The sequence below is a fragment of the Rhamphochromis sp. 'chilingali' genome (genome assembly GCF_963969265.1).
Source record: "Rhamphochromis sp. 'chilingali' genome assembly, chromosome: 6".
NCBI lineage: Eukaryota > Metazoa > Chordata > Actinopteri > Cichliformes > Cichlidae > Rhamphochromis > Rhamphochromis sp. 'chilingali'.
Genome location: NC_137933.1, coordinates 2304045 through 2329797, shown reverse-complemented (window position 1 = coordinate 2329797; position 25753 = coordinate 2304045). Strand labels below are relative to the sequence as shown.

The 25753-nt window shown below is 38.4% G+C and overlaps 1 protein-coding gene across 1 annotated transcript; it reads right to left on the bottom strand.

The window, feature by feature from the left end:
- Nucleotides 1–1309: 1309 nt before the first annotated feature.
- kmt5b (lysine methyltransferase 5B) lies at nucleotides 1310–10043 on the bottom strand. Its single transcript, XM_080884625.1, has 10 exons — nucleotides 9909–10043; nucleotides 7861–8118; nucleotides 7627–7774; nucleotides 7360–7525; nucleotides 7171–7280; nucleotides 6674–6840; nucleotides 6546–6565; nucleotides 6322–6458; nucleotides 5969–6168; nucleotides 1310–5733 (listed from the first exon to the last, which is right to left on the bottom strand). Exons 1-10 carry the CDS (start codon nucleotides 9916–9918, stop codon nucleotides 4247–4249), a joined length of 2703 nt encoding a protein of 900 aa, XP_080740751.1. The 5' UTR covers nucleotides 9919–10043; the 3' UTR covers nucleotides 1310–4246.
- Nucleotides 10044–25753: the final 15710 nt, after the last annotated feature.

Sequence of the window (25753 nt, the reverse complement as noted above, 5' to 3'; positions counted from 1 at the left end):
TTTTCAAGTAACTTGACCAACACTGTGAATGGCAAAATCTTAACTTTGTTTTGATATCTTCACTTTTTGCATTAAATCATACTGGGATGTTTGTTGTAACAAGCGTGGAACTTCAATATCAGAACTCGAACAAGAGATACAAAGAAACTTCATATAGCTTACAGATATTTTCACTGTGCTACTGTGCCAGAGGGGCCGATGGCACGATATGGCAGCCTCGCTTCTGTCAGTCTGCCCCAGGGCAGCTGTGGCTACAACTGTAGCTGCCTCCACCAGTGTGTGAGAGTGAATGAATAGTGGAATTGTAAAGCGCTTTGGGTGCCTTGAAAAGCGCTATATAAATCCAATCCATTATTATTATTATTATTATTATTGTGCACAACTCACCTAAGACCCCATCAATTGGGCATTACTTTGACTGGACCCTTCCACCACTTGATTATTTAGCTTTCAGACAGATAGCTTCACATTTAACTGCAGAATACTTTGGTATATCAGAAGTTTAATCAAATTATCAACCCGGCACCACTGCTTGACAGCTGATATGGGGGGGGGGGGGGGGGGGGGGGGGGGGGGGTATCAATATGCTGTTAAGCTTTCTCAAAACATGGTACTGTGCATTATGGTCAGATATTTACATATTGATTTATTCTGTCTTTTTTTTAACTGTCATGAACTTCAACTTTTTTTTTCAACATTTAACATGCTGAGGCCCTTAGAGCCTGAGACTTTTGTCTTCAGATTTTTTTTAAATTATTTCACTATTTCATGGTTTGACTCCCGGGAATACTGACTGTCTCAGGCATTTTCCACTTACTAATGTTTCTCGCTGAAGAATGACACTTTAAACTGTTTGGAATAATAAGTTCATCCAGCACATCTGATTAGCAGAATCTGGCTGCTACCTGCCCTCTTAATAGAAGCAGTAAAGGCAGACTTAGTTTTCACACACTGCTTCTACATTCTGGCTTAGTTTTTGTTGAATAATGGCACTGTGTAATGTGCTGCTATTTATCTGAGGTTGATATGTAAAACCTTAGAACTAAAAGGTACATACTGTTTTTTAGCTATTCCAGTTGAAGTGCTTACAGCAGATTCAGAGCGTTTTTAATATTAGGAAATAACATGCTATATAGAACTTTCATCACAATGGTGTGATTAGTTTGCATCGTGTGTTTAAACTATGTTTTCTAATATTAGTTTGCAATTTCTTCGGAAAATGCACAACTGAACTTTTCAAGGCACATGTCCTAGCACCAATAGGGGGAAATTGTACACTTTAACAGCAGAACTCAAAACGCTCAAGGAACAAGAGTCACAAAGAAACTTTATATAGTTTTCAAGTATTCAAAACTGTTAAATAAGTACAAGATGTGTTCACATGATTTACATATTGGACAATATATGCACTGCCCATTTTTATTTGTCTTTACATGATTCCCACTACCCACGCAACACGCTAAAAATTTCCGCAAATTATTCACATTTGTTTAGATGTTTTTCTTTTTACTTTTTGAGTGAGCTGGTTATTGTGACAGCTTTCTATTGGACAAGGATCACACAGATGGTAACACCTGGAAGAGTTTACAGTGTGGGATGGACAAGTCCAAAGGAGGGGATATTGGGGCCACACTGAGCATGGTCAAAATGGTGATTAGCTGCTGGTGATGTCAACAGTACATATTAAACACAGGAAATAAGATTAACATTGAGTCTCAGTCTTGATCCCTTGGGCTGTTCATTTACATCCACACAATAAGAAAATAATATACAGAAGGACTGACGGTGGGCTTTTGATGAAGTGTTTCTCTGGGAAAAACAGATGGCTTAGCATTTACACTCTTTCATGATTAGCTATGTGAGAAATTTTGTCAAAATGCTCTTTAAGGCACCTAATGCTGTTGGAAAGTATATGCGCTCCTGTAAAGGAAACTAAAAAAAACAACAAGTGACTAAACATATAAGTGATACACTGTATTTCTAAATTCTAGGTTAATGCTGCCATTCGTACATGGAAGAGAAAATCAAACAGGTAGGAAGGAAATAAAAGTAGCACCACAGAATGTATATTGGGAAAAAAAAAACAGAAAAAAAGAAAGCCTCAGTACAAGATTCAAAAGTTCAAGAACATTTGAAACAGTGAAAGGTTCCTCTGCAAAGTCTAGTGTCAACAGACATCACTTCTGATTTTACAAACTCTCACAGTGAAGAGTGAGCGTGGAGAAAAACATCATTCAACGATGACACGGAAGCCAGTCATTCTGTACATTACTTTTAACATTTCGGATTTCAAAAGCATATACTGGTAGCCTTTAAAAGTGGATCTGAATGACCTTGAACTACCACATGTGCCATGTTACCATTACAGAGTAGCTCCAGAAATGAAAAACTTTGAAGAATACAATTTTATGTATGCTGGATTATAAAATTGTTTTTGATGTTGTTGTTTTTTAAATTATGCTGCTTAAAGTGTGTATTTACATCACTGAACAAGCTACAGGGATTTACCACAAAGAAATGTGCTCAATGTCTGAACAATGAAAAACACACGTTCCTTGCTGCTAAAGCTGGATTACTTGTTTACTCTGTCAGTTGTTTCCAACACATAACAGAGCCTGACCAATATATAAGCCTACCACAGATCTATCTGTAGACCCACACATATTGTTTGAGAAACCTCAATATTAATACCTTTTAATTAAAAAAAAAAAAAAAAAAAAAGATCCTCTTGCTGTCCATATCACTTGCAGCAAAGTAGCATCACGGCGGGGGAAAAATGGTGGGGTGCCTCCACTGCAAGTTCCTAACTACTTTGTGAATTACTGTAGACAAAATATAAAAGTTTATTTAAAGCCTCAGCATTTGCATTATGGCTTGCTTTACTTTTTTTTTTTGGTTTGTTTGAAGTGACCATATGACAATGAGTGGCTGGGGTGCTATGTTAACAGCTAATGCTAGCTTTGTTTGGTAGAAAGGTGAATCGCACCTGTTCCTGCAAATTAGTACTGAGTAACACAAAAACACAGGAATCTGACACCCTAAACCTGGAGAACAGACTTCTCAGAAAAATAACCACTCAAAAAAACATTTTGTACTAAAACAGACAACAAAAAACACAGACAAGAGATCCAGTTCTGTGACTTCAATCACCTGAGGTGACATCCTGCAGACAGCGTGTGGCACTAACTATCAGTTATACAAAAAGTGATGCATAATCTTAAGTCAATAAAGACTTGAGCAAAATCTAGAGTCACACAGTTGTTACGAAGGGAGTAATAACCTCCCAAAGTAGCTACCAAAACTCTGCTGTAAAATGTGTAATTGTTCAACTGTGTAACACTTTTTATCATGGGAGTCCACAGAGATTGACTAACTTTTGGAGCTGTAATCATATTACCACAAGAGGAACGTTTGACGTTTCATTCATTTTTCACTTTAAACTAATGCATGTCCCTCTTCCAATACAACTCACTTGCTATTTTTATTTAAGCATGCAATACCGAATTTTTGGGTAGCAAAGATTTAGTATAAGGATCGATCAGGCTCTACCTACCTGATATACCATATATAAAAACTGTTCCTGTGGGTAAGCCCATGATAGCCCAAATTTAACATCATAATTCAATTCTACACATACATACACATGATGAACTTAAATTATACTCTGAAAAAAGACATTCTTTCCCAGGAAAACTACTGGAATAATGAGAACATGGCACCTGCATCCTAAAGGACTGTCTGGATGATGTTACAATGCCTCTGGACCAACCACTCTACACTGTTCATTCAGTGCAGTTTGCCTACTGAAACTTACCAACTAGAGACAAAAACCAAAAGTTCAGTAAAATACCTGCCTATGAGACAGAGAGGAATAATCACCATACTGTACACTTTCTACAATATCCACGTCCATTATGAATAAACAAGTGCATTTACTTAAAGGAATAGTTTAGCTTAAAACAAATTCTGTTTTCACTTAGGAGCCAGCTAGATCATTCCCAAAAATGAGAAAGATTCCTATCACGGGATGGACTTGTAAAATTTCCATAAATCAATATTTTGGGTGGTTGGTCTTTATATGAAATAAAGTGACAGAGTGAACAACAAATTTGTTTCAAGTTAACAGCACCCTCTAATAATGTTCAATTTCTCTCTCTCTCTCTCTTTTTAAATTACTGTACTTCTTTTACATCAACACAACAGTTGATTAGCAGGTCGTCTATATTTACAGGGAAAAGTCCACCGCTTATGCATTGAGCCTCAGAGACTGATCCTCTCTCCTCCTGGAGGAGATATCAATGTCTATGGAGTCTTTACCCACAATGAGTCGGAGCCGCTTTGCTGGAGGAAGTGGAATGAAATCGTCTTCAAACTCATTATCAAAGTAGTCATCGTCATCCTCCATTTCCTTGTCCTCATCATCAGACGAAGGGTCTGCCAGGACCTTTTGGGTCAGATGTCCACCATTCCTGGTCTCTAGACCTTGACTCATGTCTCCATTAAAGGAAATCTGGTCCACCTTTGTCTGTGATAGTCTTCGTGCATCATCCTCCCGCTTCAACTGGATGTTCAGCTTGGTGGAATTGCTGTGGACCACAGGGGCAAAACCGTTATTCAGTTTGGCGATGTAGGAGCTGCCTTTATCCTTGTCATGATCCTTGCTGAACTTTATGCTAATTTTGCTCGAAGAAGGTGAATTGACCGTAGATGCCGAAAGATGGGAGGAGCCAACAGGATCGTTGGGGTCAGTGGTCTTGCTACTGCTGCTATCCCTCCGCCGGCGGAGCGTCAGTTTGGGGATGCCTGTGTTATTCTCTAGGATCAACTGAGCATCGTATCTTGTGATCCGACGCTTCTTCTTCCCCTTGTCCTGAGACCGGCAACTACCCTTTCCCTTGTCCCGGTGGAAAGATTTGCTGCCATGGGTGACGCAATTGTAGTCTCTATGTTGGTCAGCAAAGCTCAAAAGCATATTTCCACAATCTGAGAACTCTGCAGCATGGCTGCCAACCACTTGCATGAAGGACTCCCCATATGTGTCTTCGCATTTAATTGTCCGCTCGGCCCTGATCCGTGCTGGCCGTTTCTGCCTGGTGCTTGAGCGTCTTCTGGCATAGCCAGCATCTAATGATGGATGTTCTAGCTCAACTCCGTGGTGGAGGTACTCCTCCATGTCAGCTGGCTCTGTTTTGATGACCACCCCACCAGGGACTGGACTCAAACCATCCATGGCGCTGGGCTCTAGCTTAACACCAGATGCTGTTTCCCGAGCCTTTACAAGGGTCCTTGTGGACCTGCGAGTTCTGTACATCGAACACTGGCTGCCTTCGCTGCTCTGCACAGCTGGGAGGTGGCCATTTTCCTTGGCAGTATGACGTGTCAGATAGCCTTGCTGGCCCAGTGTCTGCTGCACTAGCTCCTGCCCATCCTTCTCCTTCTTTACAGTGACGCCTTTACACAGCGACATCTTTGAGTCCGTGAGACCCAACTGGCAGGTCTCTCGTTTGGCCAGTGCCTTGGGCTCTGCACCCCTTTTCCGACTTCGCAACTGGACTTTACTTAGCGAAGGCTTAGATTGGGATCTTAGTCTCTTTGGTACCCTGTTATTGTTTGCGCGACCTTGTTTTGAACATGAGGTAGTAAGGGCTCTTGACAAAGTCTGTCTGGTTTGAGTCCTGTTTTTATACTTCAGGCCAGATGATGATGACGATGATGATGTTCTTTTTCTGGCAGCTGGAGGAAAAACAGAAAAGGCTGCACATTATAATGTTTTTAGATAAGTAACTGCATATAGAAAAAAATAAATAAAATGTAACATTTTGCACTTCTAGTGGAGTCCTGCAGCACAAATAATACAGATTACTGGGGATGATTCATGGTACAATTAAGAGATATAAGACAGTATTGCCCAAGGAGTTTCACATCTGCAACAGACGAAATACATGTTTAACTGTTAGAGGACTCTTACATTGATGTGTTTTTGGCATTTCCTGAGAGTCTACATCGGTGTGCGAGCCTACAGAGTGACTGTCTGAGGTCCTATTTCCCTCCCCTAGCTTCTTCAGCCTGTTGAGGCGCTTGTCTGTCTCACGCAATCCATACTTGCTGTTGATCACCGGTACTTCCACTGGCAGTCCAGCTTTGGATTTGAAAGCACCAGTACCTCGTCTACATGACAGAAGGGGGGGGAAAAAGAAAGTATGGTTTAATTGTTCTTATCGTACTCAACTGAGATTCTGAGTTTGTTTTACTCAAATTCTTTTGTTTTTCCAACCCACACTCAAACACTGTGTTTAGTTTTCTCATGACGTATACTCCTACCTTTCACACGTATAGCATTCACAAAATTCATTGTTTTCCCCAAAAAAACCATCTCCATAGTAGCACGAGATTTCTTCTCCTGGCTCAATGTCCCTTAAAACTTTCACACAAGCTGTGTCCCGACCTGTTGACACAAACTTAGAAGACAAACGGAAAAAGTCTTAATAACCTGAGTTTCCACATTTAAAAGTGACTGATCCCAAAAGACGCTGAAGAAAGCCTACCTTGCAGTTTGGCCGACAATCTGTGAGGGGAGGGCACAGCAATTAATATACTCGTGAAAAACAGTGATGTCAAAATTTTTAACAAGAGGGTGTGATAAGATTTCCACAAGTAAAACGAAGATTACTACCATGATTGATGAATGCAGCTGGTCCAAGCCACAGCTGCGCACAGTTCTTGCGGGTCGAATACATGACACTGAAGTCATTCTCTCCATGCCGCAGCAGTAAGTTCTCCTCGCTCTCTGAGAGCTCAGCAATGCACCCAACCAAGTACTCAATCTTATCGTTTCTTTTCCTGCGATATTAAATTAGGCAGAAAGGGTTATCACCCAGGTTGAAAACAAGTTTGTAAGTTAACATCACATCCTACCACAACTCTGGTTATCTGTTTCTTCCAACTTCTAATAAACTGCTTATGTTTCTTCTTTTTGCAGTTTTATTTTTTTATGTTTTAATATATTTTACTCACATCCTGTGAAGGACTTTTAATAGTGTTACAATTATTATTATTAGATCAAAAGTTTGAAATCACTGTAACTAGAATTATCTTTGAACTAGACAATGGCCAAGTTTAAACAAAACCAAAGTTCACAGTTATTAATAACATATATCAGTTGGTTCTCACCATTCCTTTGTTGCCACAATTTTAGCTCCATTTTGCTCAGATGAGTAACGGTTACAAGGGAGAATCTCAAACCCACTGTCTGTAGCAAACATGCGCAGATAAACAAACACCTATGGAAAACACATAATGAGCTTTGTGATTGGATGGCTGGCTTGCACAATAGTGGGAAAATAATAATAGTGTATTTACATGCTGTTTGAAGAGCTTTTCTTGAGCCTTCGTCTTGTGGAGAAATATATTTCGAGCCCAGTCTCCTGATGTCAAAGCTTTGAAAGCTTTTTCCAAGTTGTCGTGTTTCTTGAAGCGCTCAATTATCTCTTTCAGCTCTTCTTGCCTTCCCTTAATAGGTCGAAATCTATCAGGAGACATTTGAGATACAAAAGTAACTACAAGCTTATCATCTGGGATAATCTCAGGAGAAGCTGCAAGAAAATTAGCAGATGCATATTTGCTAACCTGGTGTTCATTTTGTGTGTCTGAAAGCCCAGATATGGATCCAGTATGAGGCTCGTGGTTAGATCGTCATTCTCACACAACTCCTTGGCAGTCATTCCAGAGGAGGGTACATAGCGCCTTTCTGCCTCCAGACTGGCTGCATTAAATCCTACAAAAAGCACAAGCATGCTAAAGTTAAAGTATGCTGCAGTTGAAGAATCATTGCATTAGTAAAAGCAAGCATATTGAACTCACTGCGGCTACATCTTCGGTTTCTGGTGTGGCTCTTGCTGTGGCGCAGAGATGCACGTTGTGGATGCTGAGAGCGAGTCTGGCTCGGGCTCACAGTCTGCTCGCCAGTCAACTTGTTTCCATGTCGTCTGCCATTTAATACCATGTTCTTGGATTCGCCCAGCCACTTCATGCCCACAAGACCCCTGGTCCAGTTGCATTTAGTCTCTGAGATGAAGCAACACTCTTGAGTGGGGAAGACTGGGGACAAGACTTTGAAACCTGGTGAAAGAAGAAACGGACGAGAAATTTTTAAACTGCAAAAATTCAATTGATTAACAGAAAATATCTTATAAACTGGAATGATAGAGTTAATCTATCAGGTATAATCAGGTATAAAATATTTTGTTCCTAACTTCAAGGCAAGCTGAATATTTTTTTGACTAAATGACAAACTAATATTGAATTTGCTGGCTACAAACGTTTCATGTTGCATTAAGAACACTATTTGCTCTGTTTAGCATCGCTACATCAAGGCATCTTCATTTTAGATACCTCATCACCTGGGTTTGTAATGTAATGAGAACACAGCGGAACACAGTTACTGTAGGGTTTGTACCAAGGTAACCAATGCTGTGAAATGACGCTATATAAAGAAGACTGATTTGAAAAGTTACTCAGATACCATTTGGCAATCACAGAGGTAGAACAGTGAAGGTAAACATTTCTTGCATTTCTTTCTTTTCTGATTTCACTGATATCTGACTAAACATACATACAAATATTATTCTCTTAATCAATCTCAAACTAATTTCAAGCAAAAAGGACACATTTGCTGCTTTTAGCTTTTCAATGATGACAATTGGTTATTATTTTTGTTTGCCCAGTAAACTGCCATTTAAAACACTACTGGCATAATGTGATCAGCATCAGTGAATGAACCCAGCGCTGTGAGACACTTCAGGTTTGGGCAATGTCAGTACAGAAAAATAATCCTCGAGCGCCGCTTAGCGTTAATTCCACATACTGCATTGGCTTACTGTCAAGTGCACCAGAAATTACTTCTCTCCTGTCATCCATCCACACAGTGCTGCCCTGTTAATGTATGCATCATATGACAGACACGTTTTCGGCTTCATTACCATGCCATGGTGTTTATAAGTCTGTCATACGAGCAGTTTCCAGGGCGCTATAGTGTGGCATCATCGCAGTTGTGATCGAAGCAAATGTGCTTCGTCTTTATGGTTCAAAAGCTAACGTTAGCTACTGGAGAACACAACATCCTCGGGGAATGGGAGAGGCAGTAGAAACCCGGAAGGCCACACCGTAATCTGAGGCCGAAATTGTACCAGAGTTGTGAATATAGCAGGGTATTGTTTGCTGACAACTCCCCTCTCTCCAACCGTTCGCTTCGTTAGCCTGAGGCTAATTACCACGAACGAGGCCAGAGTGGTTAGCTTGCCGGCTACATGCCTAGGTATTTTCCAAAGACTAAGCACGTCTCACAAATACTACCCATCAAACGCAATTAAAAACAAAGACTGATGTCGAGTACTGTTAGACTGATGCACATATTTAAGGACCATCTCATGCCACAATATACCAATTCGACATCACAAACTGCTCTGACGTTTCCCTATCAAGCTGCTAAATTTCAGCAAAAAAAAAAAAGACCAAATACGGCTCGTTTGCCGGGCCTGCTGATTTAAACCCTCAGCGTATCCTCAAGCATTAACGCACTCCCCGATTCATGTTAGCCGACATGAAACTTCACCTACTAACTTAACTTGATCGTCAGTGAGCAACGACTAATTGCAGTTATTCAGTCTCTCCTCATCAAATTTATGTCGTCTCAAAAATCATGAAATATTCGGTGATTACACGGCATTTAGCTCCCAGCATGTCCCAACAAATAGTTTACGGTATGCAGTCTACCTACAAACAACTGGAATACACCAGCTAACGCACGCTATCAAACTGCATTAGCACAGGTTGTTTGATATGGAAGCCATTAGCTAGGTCGATGGGCTAAATATTCAGTTTCTCAGCGAATTAAAAGTTACTTAATGTACCTGAATCCATGTAGATACAATATACTGTCGTTATCAAAGAAAGCAAATAACGAGTTACCGGGTGTAAGTAATGTTATACATCATAATGAGTTCAAAAGGAAGCTGAGAGCGTTACACGGCTTGGTATCGTTAAATAACCCCAGTCGACAACAAAAAAAACCCCACCAAACACACAAAATACTTACAATCTTAAAACGCTAAACCGTCGCGTAACAAAACAGCTCTTCTTTAAACTAATCCAAATGTAGCACGATACCCTAAAAGAAAATAACACAGGAAACACATTTTTTAAAAGAAATTAACATTAAAATTCAAGATGGCGGCCACGGACAACAGAGGGACAGAGAAAAACGCAGCACAGCCATCCTAAAGAAAATAGGTCCAACAAATACGACGCAATCTCTACCGTCTGTGCTTAAAGGATAAACATAATTAAAAAACGCAATGTAAAACTTGAAAAATGGTCACGATTGGGGATTTTTCTAAACCTTTTTTTTATTAAACAACGCCGAAAATTGGTATCTTAGTTTGTAGCAGTAATTGTCGGAGGTACACAAAAGTAGTGCTGCATAAACAAACCTCGTTACACTTCCTAAAGAATCCACCGGTGTGGGAAGAGCTGGTTCTGCTGCATATTTTATGGAGAACCGTATCTGAACGACATCGGGGTATGGAAACTTCTCTTCCCAAACACAAAAGTCCTTCTTGTTCTGCACTTTTGTTTTTATCCAACATCACTTTGTAATGAGAGTAGTCCTCATTCATATAGGCTTATCCTTATGTATTTATACGCAGAATAGCCCTAACCAATTTTTGTTATAAAATATATTCTGACGTTCCAATATTTGTTACCTTCATTAATTACACCTTACTAATTATAAATGGGTTTCAAAAGTACCCTCCCAATTGGGGTTTATGCATAAACCCCAATACTCCATAAAGCAGAATTAGTATGGGGACTGCACCCTCAGCTCTGTTTCAAGAGGACTGTATGGAGGACCAGAAGCGCCAGATGTATCAAAATAAAGAATTTTTGTGCTTTTGTAATGAATTGTAAAATAAAATATGCATTTTAAAATTTAATCACCATTTATTTTGATTATTTAAACATGACTAAAGTAATTTATTATTTGATAATTTAATTTAAAAGAAAACATTACTTGAGCCAATATTTCAAAATTGATTAATCCATTAATAAACACTTCAAATCAAAAATGGATTTCACATTAAAAAATTAACCTTTCAATAAAAAAATTGTTTTCTGAATTTTAAATCAAATAATAGATTTTCAAAATCTTTTTTAAAATACAATTAAAAAAAGAGAAATAAGTAAAAGGATTTAAAAATCAAAGATTTATTTCATGGTATTAAGTATGGGATTACTTCCATATTAGCTAACAGATTAACAATCAAATTATCTTTCACATTCCCTTTCCCCCCTTTCTATTTTATTATCAGTATTGACATGAAATACAGTTAAGTATATTATATAAAAATATCAATTCGAGACTTATGAAGTTGAGAACATTTACAATGTAAAGCAATAAATAAAAGAAATAGAAAAAGAAATAATGAAACATACAGGAAATACCTGACATGTACCCCACATGTGAGATATTTTAAACACAATCTTTAAAGGCGTTAAAGTTACTTTTTATGGCTTTTCAAATCTGTTAAACCTTTCAAAGTCCCAAGGTGAGCTTTCAGTTCAGCCTTGAATTAAGGGGAATTGAGTTTTGTATCAGAGTTTTCCAAATAGAATCAAAAAATAGAATCTATTTTGTAGGTTCATTTTAATACTAAAATATAGTTGAAATAATTGTTCAGTTTCAGTCCAAAAAACAGAACATTAATACAATCGTAAAAAAAAATGCAAAATTGATTCTCTGACTGTTTTACAGAAGGTAAAAGATTCATCCAAATCATTTCTATATTTTTTTAATAAAATGGTTTGTTGTATATATTTGATGAATTATTTTAAAGTAAATGTCTTTGACCTTGTTGGTGACTAAAGACTTAAGTCACCAACAATTAGTATTCATAACGTTACCATTCCAATAAAACTGACAATGAGCAGTTACAGGACAATGAATCATATACCTAAGAAATTTTTTATTTATGAGAACATCTTTATATCTGGTCCATTTCTGTCTTGTAGCAGCCTTAAAAAAATAATTGCAATTGCATCAAAAACTGTACTGTGTTCTCTCACAGACCCTGGGACATCAAAAGTCCTCAACTCCTGATGTTTTTCATTCATTCGTTTGGATGCATAATTAATATTATTTTAGATCCATTTCTTATAAAACATTGATTTATTTTTGTATTTAATATTTTTGTTATTTCAAATCAGAGATTTATGTTGGGGAAATTTATGCTTGTAGACAAGAATAGAATAGAATAGAATAATGCCTTTATTGTCATTGTCACATGTCACATGTATAACGAAATTAAAACTGGAATAAAACATAAATAGTAAGACAGCACCAATAAATGACAAAAATGAGAAATTAACACAATCAAGAGGAATATAGACAAACCATAGGAATATATATAAAACAATAGAAAGGCACACTTTGGAGAAAAAAGTGCTTGGAAGTAGTTGGACTGATTGCAGTCAGTTGGTAAGGAAGTCTTTGATCCAGCAGCAGGTGGAACGGGGGATCTGAAGGTGAAAACGCAAAAATGTGCAGAGTAGAAGCCAACATGATCATGCCTGTCTGTGAAAAATAGATAAGTGAATGGGAATTTTGTTGACATCAAAATCACATTTAAGAAGGAATTCTTAAGGTTTGGTGTTAAATATCATAATCTATGTTTGTCTCTAATGAAAAATTTTGATCCAGTTCATCTTGAATATCACATCTGATGTATTGAAATTTAACATATTTAAACCCCCTTGATTATAACGGTAAGTTCATTCATTCTTCTTTTTAATTTTCAGACTGACCCGATGAAGCTGTGCAAAAGCTAGCAAGCCTGCCTACCGTTCTGGTTTTATGCATGTTGTCATATAGGAATATATTGTTTATTAATAATCAGCACACAGTGGTCCCGAACATCCGTCACTGCCTCGCTTTTTCGTTAGCAAATTTAACATATTTAAATTTAAAAACTGACATTCAAAAGGTCACGTGATTAACCGTGGACATGGCTTCCATGTAAAACATGGCTTCCTTGTAAATGTTATGGTTCCTGTAAGCCTATGTAATACATCGGAAGAGCCGTTTTGTCGGCCATCCAAACGTTCAGCAGTAGAACACCCTCAGCAGCTGCAGTCTCCACTTCACAATCGCCGATGGCTTGATAGCAGTGTTAGCTAAACTAGCATAACTAAATTACTTAGCTAGTCCTCACTTTTTCTTTTTAAATTTGGTAGGCAGCAGACAGACATCGAACAAAATACAACTTAATTTATTTATTTGGTAGGCAACAGTCATTCTTGATGCAAATATTTCCTTAGGAATCCAGCAATGCACCTGGACCAACAACACCTGCCGTCTCCACTGGGATAACATACCGCTTGGTAGGCTTTCTTACACATGTACAGTGGGGCAAAAAAGTATTTAGTCAGCCACCGATTGTGCAAGTTCCCCCACTTAAAATGATGACAGAGGTCAGTAATTTGCACCAGAGGTACACTTCAACTGTGAGAGACAGAATGTGAAAAACATAATCCTTGAATCCACATGGTAGGATTTGTAAAGAATTTATTGGTAAATCAGGGTGGAAAATAAGTATTTGGTCACCTCAAACAAGGAAAATCTCTGGCTCTCACAGACCTGTAACGTCCTCTGTAAGAAGCTTTTCTGTCCCCCACTCGTTACCTGTATGAATGGCACCTGTTTGAACTCATCATCTGTATAAAAGACACCTGTCCACAGCCTCAAACAGTCAGACTCCAAACTCCGCCATGGCCAAGACCAAAGAGTTTTCGAAGGACACCAGGAAAAGTATTGTAGACCTGCACCAGACTGGGAAGAGTGAATCTACAATAGGCAAGCAGCTTGGTGTGAAAAAATCAACTGTGGGAGCAATCATCAGAAAATGGAAGACATACAAGACCACTGATAATCTCCCTCGATCTGGGGCTCCACGCAAGATCTCATCCCGTGGGGTCAAAATGATCATGAGAACGGTGAGCAAAGATCCCAGAACCACACGGGGGGACCTGGTGAATGACCTGCAGAGAGCTGGGACCAAAGTAACAAAGGTCACCATCAGTAACACACTACAACGGCAGGGAATCAAATCCCGCAGTGCCAGACGTGTTCCGCTGCTGAAGCCAGTGCATGTCCAGGCCCGTCTGAAGTTTGCCAGAGAGCACATGGATGATACAGCAGAGGATTGGGAGAATGTCATGTGGTCAGATGAAACCAAAGTAGAACTTTTTGGTATAAACTCAACTCGTCGTGTTTGGAGGAAGAAGAATACTGAGTTGCATCCCAAGAACACCATACCTACTGTGAAGCATGGGGGTGGAAACATCATGCTATGGGGCTGTTTTTCTGCCAAGGGGACAGGACGACTGATCCGTGTTAAGGACAGAATGAATGGGGCCATGTATCGTGAGATTTTGAGCCAAAACCACCTTCCATCAGTGAGAACTTTGAAGATGAAACGAGGCTGGGTCTTCCAACATGACAATGATCCAAAACACACCGCCCGGGCAACAAAGGAGTGGCTCCGTAAGAAGCATTTGAAAGTCCTGGAGTGGCCTAGCCAGTCTCCAGACCTCAACCCCATAGAAAATCTGTGGCGGGAGTTGAAAGTCCGTGTTGCTCGGCGACAGCCCCAAAACATCACTGCTCTCGAGAAGATCTGCATGGAGGAATGGGCCAAAATACCAGCTACTGTGTGTGCAAACCTGGTAAAGACCTATAGTAAACGTTTGACCTCTGTTATTGCCAACAAAGGTTATGTTACAAAGTATTGAGTTGTATTTTTGTTATTGACCAAATACTTATTTTCCACCCTGATTTACCAATAAATTCTTTACAAATCCTACCATGTGGATTCATGGATTTTTTTTCACATTCTGTCTCTCACAGTTGAAGTGTACCTCTGGTGCAAATTACTGACCTCTGTCATCATTTTAGGTGGGGGAACTTGCACAATCGGTGGCTGACTAAATACTTTTTTGCCCCACTGTACTTTAACTGACTGTTTTTTGTAAATTGTAACTGACAAATAAAGGCTTCATACATCAGAAAGGTTTCGTACATCAACCCACTGATGTTTGTACAACCCACATCAGTGGGTTGTGTGTATATGTGTGTGTAAAGATACAATATATGAATTCAGCTAACGGCAATAATTTTATGAGTAAAGCTGCTGAGATGATTTCATTGCACTTTTAGTAAGTGTTGAACTTTCTTTGCAATTTCTGTTTTTAGAATCAACAGCCCACATTCTGATTTACTTTTGCAAGTTGCTGATTTCACACAGATCCACTGCTGAAACGTGCCTTTGAGTTTTTCATCATTTAACAAGAACAGTCTCAGGCAATAATTAGGCTTAATGTATGCGACAGTACATAAATGCAAGCGACAGCACAAAATGACTTTCATCTATCTAAATCCAGATTTTAGTCCCTTTTATTGTTGACCATAATGAAAAATATATACTCTTTAGTATATATTCACTCCTAGATGTATAATAATATATACAAAAGGAATTCTGAAACACATTTAGTGTTACATTTTAGATCACCACAATAGGATATCCACAATTTAGGATTCAGGCGTTTGTTTTAGTTCGATATCACAATCATTCTATGAGTATTTTAGAGAACCAGCAGTTAGCAGCAGTTACTTCAGCTGCTTCAATTCATTGACATTTACAAGCATTCCTTTATACACAGCATTTAAGTCAGGTTGAGGTCTGGAGATTTGCTGCTGTGCTTGGGGTCATTATCCTTTTGCATGGCCTAATTTATAAGAAGCTTTAGCTGACACACAGATGTCCTCACATTTGACTCTAGAAAACTTTTAGAAACGGATTGTTTGGCAGTGACAGGTTTCTGGGTGATGGAGCTGACAAAAAGGTGTTATGTAATTGATGCTTCCTTCCTTGTGAAAGTGGGTTCCACTGGACCTGCGTCTGTGAACCATCTATTGAGGGGGATTTTTTTCCTTTGCCTGTGTGTAAGGATCAACCACCAAAGTCTCAGATCTGTTGCATTAAATTTTATGTTCTTTGTAAGAATATTAAGAAAATAGTCAGAATGCTGAATTCTCTGCTATCTAATATGCTGCTCAGTGTCCTTTGCTGCCTGCTTTTAAATCAGATGTCACTCTGAACATAAACACAAGCTACATGCAATGCCTCTGATGTGTATCTGTTTCTACCCGTGCTGATGCTAGCATGACTAAAGTTAGCCAAGCAGCAGTAAATATGTGAAGCAAGGCACAAGGATATACTCATCAAATGAACAGGATCATAAGAATATAAGACCACGAGCACTACTAATGTAACAAAAATATGTTGACATAAAATGGCATGTTATTTGAAATCTACATGAAACAATGACACAACTACTTTTTCCAATTTATTTATTTATTTTTACCAATTGTCCAAATTAGTCTGTGATTGGCCTTAGTGTCCCAGAAATCATATTTATATACAACTAAATATGACTCAGCAAACATGTTTTAAATGGATGATTCCTCATCCATTTATATATTTGCTGAGCCCTAAATTTGACGTCAGTGAGCTTATCAGTGGTTGGTGTTAAAAAAAAAATCCCCCAAATCCCCTATGAGCAAGCACTTGGCGACAGTGGAGAGGAAAAACTCCCTCTTAATGGGGGAGAAACCTCTGACAGAACTGGGCTCAGGAAGGGGTGGCCTTCTGTCTCAACTGAGTGGGGTTCAAATGTTCACTGACAATTTGGTTGTATATAAATATGATTTTTAGAACGTGATGTTGAGACCAATTAGGTGAACTTGGGGACGCAGACAGTTCCGCTTCTTCTTCTTCTTCTTCTTACTTGGTGGACTCTCTGGCAGGCTCTTAACTTCAGTCTCGAGTTCAGCCACCTTCACAGTGAACATTTTCTGCTTGTCTCGTAGACTTTGCAAAGATTCCTGCACAGACAATGCAGGCGAGTCCTCTTTTTCTTCTTTTTCTTGTTGTCTGGTGTCTTTTTCTTTCAGAGGCTCCTGCAGAGACATTGCAGTGGATGGCAGTGAGTCCTCTTTTTCCATCTTCTCTCCTCCAGCGTGTTTTTCTTTCAGAGGCTCAGATGTTTGCATTTCATTTGCATCGGTGGAATTTTGTTCTTCCGGCTCCTGTGCGATTTTAAGTGAGGAAGCTTTGGCCTCTTTCAGCTCTTGTCCAAGAGACTCTACCTTCAAATCATGAAGGGCCTTGTTGGGGCAGAGCTGGGATTTCAGGTCACTGATTTCCAGGTTGAGTGTCTCCTGCTCCTGCCTATGTTTAATGGCCTGCTCTTCAAGCTGATTTTGAGCTGCTAGGAGCTGTTTCTGGAGCATCTCGATCTGCTCTTGCTGAATCCTACATTGGACCTCAAATTCAGCCTCCTTAGAGGACAACATTCCTACAGAGTCAATGTGTGAAGCCTCTGTGGTTGGAGTGGCAGACTCCACACACTGCTCTGTGGTAGGGTGGCTGATTTGGTCCTGCAGGGTAACCATCACCTCATCCAGTATGACAATAGCTTCATTGTCATTTGTGAGAGTGTCTGTCTCACTGATGTCATTGGGCTTATTGCTAGAAGCCTCCTCCAGCTGCTCTATGAGGTCTTTAATCATTTCCTCATGATTTCTGTTGTTGTCCTTCATTTGTGCATGAAGGTTGTTCACCTGAAACTGGTGATAAGAGGCCCTCTTGTTTGCAGCTACCATTTTCCAGTAAAGGTAGTTCTGATGGTATTGGGAGGCTTCCAGTTGCTGTCTGAGAGCAGCAATCTCGTGCCAGGGATTAAACTGGACACTGTCCTGATGGGGTCTAAATGTGGGATTGGGTTGATATTGCCAAGTCCCTCGATTAGGCCCAGGGTTTGGTCTGCTGGGGTTATTCACATTTCCCTCTCTCTCCATATTCATGTCCTCCTTTGCATTTGAAATGGTGAGGGATTCAGCTTTTTCCCTTTCAGAAGTGGCTTCGGTGTTTTCTTGCATTTCTTCATTTTTCGGGTTTGCTCCATCACCCATGCTGTTTTGAGCTTCAAGAAAAGTCCAGGCATATGCCCGAGTAATTGGTCTTCTTGGTTCTTCGGCCACTCTTTTCTGTTTTTGCTTTTTTTGTTTTCTTTGGTTTCACAACCATTTCCTTTTGTGGTTGTGCCACAGGAGACTTTTCAGGATTTGGTTGTGCGGCTTTTTCAAGCTCAGGTTTTGGCGTTTGCACGATTGTTATTTTTGGTGTGATGACCATTTCTATTTTTGCTTCTGCCATTGTAGATGCGTCAGCGTTTGCGTTTCTCTGTGTCTGCCTTGTCTTTGTTTTAACAACCAGGTTGTTTTGTGTTTTTGCCATCCGAGATCCACTAAAGTTGGTTGAATGTCTCCCCTATTTAAGGGTTTTTCCAGTAGAACGTGCACTCTGACATCACAGGCTGTTCCTTTGAAGTGCCATGATTCGAACAATTCAAATTAAAATGCCCACAAACCTACTGTAAAGGAAAAGCTTTTATTTTGTAGCACATACTGAATCAACACTATCTGGTTGTTCAGTCTGACGTCACTAGTCGTGTCTGGGTGTTACGGTCGCTGACCTCTAGTGGCTCTCCCTCTGTCGAAGAGTTGTTTTTCTCCTTTTCTTGTGTTGCAAGTCTGCCTCATGAGCCGCAGCTGAGGTGTGTTCCAGCTCGTCAGCCACGGCATATAGTCTGCCATCCTAAACTGCCACACCCCCTGCCATTTTCCCCATGTTTGCCAGAGCTGTGAGCTGTAGAGTTTTGGGCAGCGGGCCTTTGTGTGTATGTGTGTGAGAACTTACCCTCTGTGAACTTTGGTTTTTCTTTCTTTTATTGTGAGCGAAGGTGTGCCCTAAACTCCGCTGCAGGTCCATATATGAAACGATCACTATGGCATTACTGAGAGTTGAAAAACTGTCTAAAGTCTTTCATCTTTAATAAAATGATCAGCGTTCTGCTCTACCAGGTGTAACAATTGAGTTTAACATCCAGGCATCCATGAAAACGGAATTTATGACATTTAACGGAGTTAGAAGTTAGCAGGGAGTTAGCTCGCTAGCTTCTATCTAAATACAATATAGCATGTCCTGACTGCGGGGTTTTGGAAACAAATTAAAACGTACAGCTCTGTTATCACTTCCAGCATAAATGAAGACAGAAAACTAAACAGCAGTGACGTTTGTAGGGTTACTGAAGTTGGGCTAGCTGGTATATAACGATGTGCTACGTGACCGCTAGCGACAGCTATGTTAGCATAATATAAACAAGCTAACTGTTTTTCCACTCGATAAAAGTTAACGTGAGTGTTCTCGGTGGTCAGGAACAAATGTAATCGCATGGCAGGATGCTGTAAAAGGACCAAACTTCAGCCAGGAGAACAACTGAGATAATCCATCCACAATACGAGGTTAGTCATTCATATACTGCTGCATGGGCTGGGCTGTAGTTACATCCTAAGGTTTTAAAAACTGAGCTTAAATAAATGATTAGCGGTAATAAAAGCCGAGGGAGGTCAACAGTGATCACTGACTGTTTTAGGAGATTTTTGAGATCAAATAGAAGAAAATACAAAACATTAAACATGTTAACAACACAAAAGCCATATTAAACGCAGACTACTTTAGGCCCGGAAGATTCGTCACGTCATCGCTTAACGACCGGACAGGCCGCAGAGGGAGACTTTAATAGAGGTTTACTAACTCTTACTATCATGTCCATTGTGGAAAAATCTGTCTATATTTAGCATAATATATTTGAACAATCCAAGTATGCAAACTAAAATTGACAGGAGAGCTTATGAGACCACAAACACTGTTGAGGTCCAGTTCAGAGACACAGGTTTTGCACAGGTGAAGCCTAGAGGGGAGCTGGCAGCTACAGATTTGCTGATCTGCTTTTTTCCACACAATATCCACATTTTAAGTAAACAAATGCATGTATGAGAATCAGGCATAGGCTGTGTTCCGAAAAGTGTTTATTAAAATCTGTATTAAATGTGTACGTATTACATTTTTAAAAATTAGAATACAAATTTAATGCCACAAACCTGAGTTGTCATATACATCTGTGAGTTTATGTGCACAACAGTATGCACATGTGGTCTGTGCATGTACACACATGAAGAATTTGACATTGCAGCATCTATGAAAGTGTTCATTGTGTAAAACTCACAACCCAAACCTCTACTAGAAAACTGTCTAAAAGACTAGTTTCAATATTTAAACTGTCATTTGTAGTTTTTCTAAGCAAAATCCCCAACTGTTAAGATCTAATTGATATTTGTGTTGATGCTGTCTCCACTGAGTGAGCAGCAGCGCCCTCTGATGTTTGTGTGTAGAAGATTACAGCACCTGGTATTGCATAAACAGATTATTTGGATTTTGTTCAAGATTGATGATTATTTCACATTTTAATATTTTTAATGATAACATTATAAGTTTTGAATATCCCTTATTGCAGAATGAAGATCTCTTATGAAAGTTTGTTTGGTTTTATTCCAAGAAAATGACCAGCTTCAAATGTCGTCAGTGTAGGACACATACAGGATATCATGTTGAAATATAGAGAACTTACAATAGAAGCCACTAGAAACAAATTATTCCAGCCTAACTGATGAAATTTATGGCATTTTTATATGCTGACTGATATGCTGCTCAGTGCTTTGCTCCCTGCTTTTATCAGATGTTTTTTTTCCCCTCAAACTTTATTGAAATTACAAAGTGAACAGCCAGTCATTCCAGTTCAGCCTGACCAGTAAACATACACGGCAAATAAAAGTAACAATATACAGTACAATGAAATAAGATGGACAAATAAATAAAGGGGGGGAAAAAAAGGGGGGGGGGGGGGGAAATGTGACAGACTTCATAACAACTTTGTACTTGAAAGTCGTGACAGCTCATTTGTTAAACATTTCTGAATGAATTTCAATCAATGATAAACCTTTTTTATTGGAAGTTAATTTAAGAGAGTTTAAATAATATTCAATTTCAATCAAAAATAAATTAAATGATGGGGTTGTGTTTTGAAATTTACATTTATGTATGTGGAATTTCCCTAATAAGATATAAAGATTGACAATGGCACATATTTTTTTTTCTTTAGTTTCAAAATAAGTGATAATGTTCTTCCCTTCAATTTTGATTTCGTATGTTGTCTTGCACAGTATATAATTTTCAAGCTCTCTCCAAAATGTAGCACTATATGAACAGCCATAAAACAAATGAGTAACACTTTCAAGTTCAGTTTTACAAAAGGTACATTTTCTATCAATGTCACAGAATCTTGAAATGTACATGTTGGATGGATATATGTTATGTAATATTTTCAAATGTAATTCTCTAACTTTGTTTGTAATACAAAATCTAAAAGGAACAAGCCACGCTTTATCCCAGGTGATATTATCAAAAATAGCATTCCAAAACAACTTCCCCCTTGGAGTTATTTTCTTCGCATTATACAAACATTCTCTAATATGTTTATTGGTGCATTTCTTGCTTAAGAAATCAATACCATTTATATAAAGAGTGTTAACGGATGCATGTGGTGTGTTCTGTTTTATGTAGCTTTTCATCAACTCAGTCAGTCCGCTGGGAACGGACTTTATTACAGAGCTAAAATCTTTAAATTTGATAGGGAATGTTTTTTCTGTAATAAAGTCATTGTAACTAAGTAGCTGGCCTTCAGAGTCAAATAAGTCTTTTAAATAGATTATATTTTTATCAATCCAATTCTGCAAATAGTGATTTGTTCCTCTTAGTAATACATTCGTTATTCCAGATAATAGATCTATGTGGAGAAAAGTTATGTGAATAACATAATTTCCAAGCCAACAATGCCTGTTGATAAAATGCAGACATTTTAACTGGTAACTTTGATATACTGTAACTACAAGACAACAGGAAGTGTAAACCTCCAACATTTCTAAAAATGTTATGTGGAATGAAATGCCATAATGATCCAGGAGATTTTAAGCATTCTTTTAGCCATTTCACCTTAAATGTATAGTTCAGGTCCATGAAGTCCAGAAGGCCAAAACCACCTTTGTCTTTAGGTCCACAAAGCAATGATTTTTTTAGATGATGGTGCTTATTCTTCCATACAAAGTTAACAAATAAGTTATTAACATTTTTACATGTGGAATCATACACATTAAGGGAAAGGGCTGGATACACAAATCTGGAAACACCTTCAGCTTTAGTCAAAAGGATTCTACCAAAAATTGATAGGTCTCTCTGGAGCCATCAGTTCAGTATAGTTTTAGTTTTTCCATCCTGGGAGAAAAGTTGAGTTGTTGACGCTCTGTGTCATTCTTACAGACATGAATACCAAGGTATCTAACACAGTTTTTGACAGGAATATTGTATAAGGATTTGACATTTGATTGGTACAAACATAAAATTTCACATTTAGATTTATTTAGTTTTAATCCAGAGGCAATTGAGAAATCATTTATTAATGAAACAGCATTTTCAATCTGATCTTTGTTTTTTTAAGGATAAAACGGTGTCATCTGCTAGTTGAGTCACTCTGATTTCTTTACCAAAAATAGATAAACCTTTAATGACTGGGCTATTTAAAATGTGTAATGAAAGTAGTTCAGCCACAATCAAAAATAAAAAGGGTGAAATTGGGCAACCCTGGTGAACAGATCTCATGACTGGAAATCTTTTAGTAGTATTTGGATATAGTATAACACAACTGTCAATATTTGTATAAAACATTTCGATAGTTGACACAAAGTTTGGACCAAAACCAAAGGTTTTGAGTGCTTTAAATACGAAATAATGTTCTACTGTATCGAAAGCTTTATAAAAATCAAGAAACACAATAAGGGAATCATCATCTATATTGTCAGAGTAGTCTAATAGGTCAAAAATAAGCCTTATGTTTGAACTGATATGGCGGTTGGTCATAAATCCGGTTTGCGTTTCAGCTATGATCTCATCCAGATTTTTCTTTAATCTTTTGGCATAGACCAATGAGATAATCTTATAATCTATGTTCAAAAGCGTGATAGGTCTCCAATTTTCTATAACAAGAAGATCTTTATCAGGTTTAGGAATTAAAGTTATAATACCCTGTTTCATGCTTGTGGACATTTCTTTTCCATAAAAGCATTCCTTAAACAATTCTAATAAAGGATCAACAATGATATCCCAGAACTGTAAATAAAATTCCACTGACAAACCATCATTACCTGGAGATTTGCCCTTTTTCATTGATCGAATTGCCTCTGAAATTTCTGATTTTGTTATGGGACGTTCACAATTAGTTTTAAAGTTTTCTGAGATAGTTGGTGCAAAGTTTTTAACTGACTCGATAAATCTATCACAATCATTGATATTACAGTTTGATTTGTATATATCTTTGTAGAATGAACCAACATGTTTTGAGATATCTAAATAATTAGTGGTTATGTTATTATCAATCTTAAGAGCAGATATATTGTTTCTTCTTTGGTTTCGTTTCTCAAGAGCAAAAAAGTAACTAGAATTTCTTTCACCTAGTTCTAGCCATTTTGCTTTGGACCTTATAAAAGCCCCTTTAGCCATATTAATATATCCATTATCTATTTCTTCCTTTAGTCTTTTCAATTTAATTTCTTCATCATCTGATAGAGCATCTTTCTTCATTAATATGTTTAATTCATTCATAATACTGATTTCTTTAGTGTCATTTCTTTTTTTAATTTCTTTGCTTCGCCTTATTGCCGCTTTCCTTACCTTGAATTTGAAAAATTCCCATTTTAGTGTGTGATTCATATTGGTAAACCCCCGAATATCTGTTCTGCCGTTTTTTCCACTATACTACAAAATGTATCATCATTCAATAAATTATTATTTAGCTTCCAAAAACCACGTAGTTTACTTTGACTTTGTTTATTGCCAACTAAGAGAATTGTGATGAATTTGTGATCAGTTAATGGAGCAAAATCATGAGAAGATTCTGAAACAAACTGTAAACACGAAGAAGATATTAACCACAAATCAATTCTGGATTGTAGAGATCTATTTGCATTGCTCCAGGTAAACTCTTTTGTATCAGAGTTGAAGAATCTCCATACATCTATAACTGCAAGTTGTTCACAGAAAAATGCAGTGCTTTTAAATTTTGAGTGTTGAGATGTTCTTATTGGTACTCTATCTATAAGATCGTCTGGAGCATCATTATAATCTCCTCCAAGAATCATGTGGGCTCCCTTATATTTTGATTTAAAAAAAATCAAGTTTCTCAGATAATTGTATGCACATAGATTTGGCCTGAGTTGTGTTATTATGACTGTATAAATTACAGACTATAAAGAAGGTGTTGTCCAATTTGAAAACCAGAATAATCCATCTGCCTTCATCTGAAGACAATGATTCAATAATATTACCTTTAAAGTTGTTAAGGAGAATGGCTACGCCTGCCGAATGTTGAGAGGCGTGGCAAAAATAACACTGATCACCCCACTGTGCTTTCCAGAATTTTACATCATTATCACTCGAATGAGTTTCTTGTAGAAAAATCAAATCAGCATTTTTCCGTCTACAGAAAATGAAAATTGACTTTCTTTTGGTACTGTCGCGAATACCTCTAACATTAAGGGATAGTATTTTTAAGGAACTGAAATGTAAGTCTGTCATAAGAGAAGAAGGGAATGAATAAAGTGAACTGGATGTCTGTAAAATTAACTAGAAATTTATAAGGTGCTAAGGTATAAACACCTAAAAGATACTCTCAAACAGGAAAACTAAATGTTGAGTACCTAAGTAAAAGTCTTCAGACTCTATTTGTTTTTCTTTTCCCCATTGAAGTGACCCAAATACTTAAGCAAATTAACATTTATACACCAATAAAAGTAGGATGTTTAACTACTCACGCTGTAAAACATAAGCAAGTCCAAACATAACCATAATAATGTTTGCCAAGTATTGGTACACCTAACTTGGAGGTATGAAAGTTTTATAGAAAATTTAAAGAGGATATTATTGGTTGTAAACATATTACCTAATGAACCTGAGGTATTTCAAGCAAAACAAAACAAACAAAAAAATACAATATACAAGTGCCTCCATCCATCCATCCATTCGCTTCCGCTTATCCTTTTCAGGGTCGCGGGGGGCGCTGGAGCCTATCCCAGCTGTCATAGGGCGAGAGGCGGGGTACACCCTGGACAGGTCGCCAGTCTGTCGCAGGGCCAACACACAGGGACAGACAACCATTTGCACTCACATTCACTCGCACATTCACACCTAGTGGCAATTTTGGATTATCCAATTAACCTATCCCCACAAGCTGCATGTCTTTGGACGGTGGGAGGAAGCCGGAGTACCCGGAGAGAACCCACACAAACACGGGGAGAACATGCAAACTCCACACAGAAAGACCCCAGCCTGATGGTGGAATTGAACTCAGGATCTTCTTGCTGTGCGGCAACAGTGCTAACCATCGTGCCACCATGCTGCCTGGAGCATATACAAGTGCCTCAAATTATTAAATAATAATAATAATAATAATGGATACTTTATTGATCCCCATGGGGAAATTACTTGTTTTTCTCTGCATTTGACCCATTCACTCAGTGAAGCAGTGGGCAGCCCACTAAGCAGGCGCCCGGGGAGCAGTGTGTAGGACGGTTTCGGTCGAGTTCAGGGGTACCTCAGGGTAGCCGTTAAGTGGATTCGAACCGCCGACCTTC

What these genes read in the sequence shown, in the direction of transcription:
- kmt5b (XM_080884625.1), bottom strand. An exon ending in ACACACAAAATGAACACCAG is followed by an intron (nt 7,526 to 7,626) that starts GTTAGCAAATAT and finishes GTCTCCTGATAG; the next exon opens with ATTTCGACCTATTAAGGGAA. An exon ending in ATTGTGGCAACAAAGGAATG is followed by an intron (nt 6,841 to 7,170) that starts GTGAGAACCAAC and finishes TTAATATCGCAG; the next exon opens with GAAAAGAAACGATAAGATTG.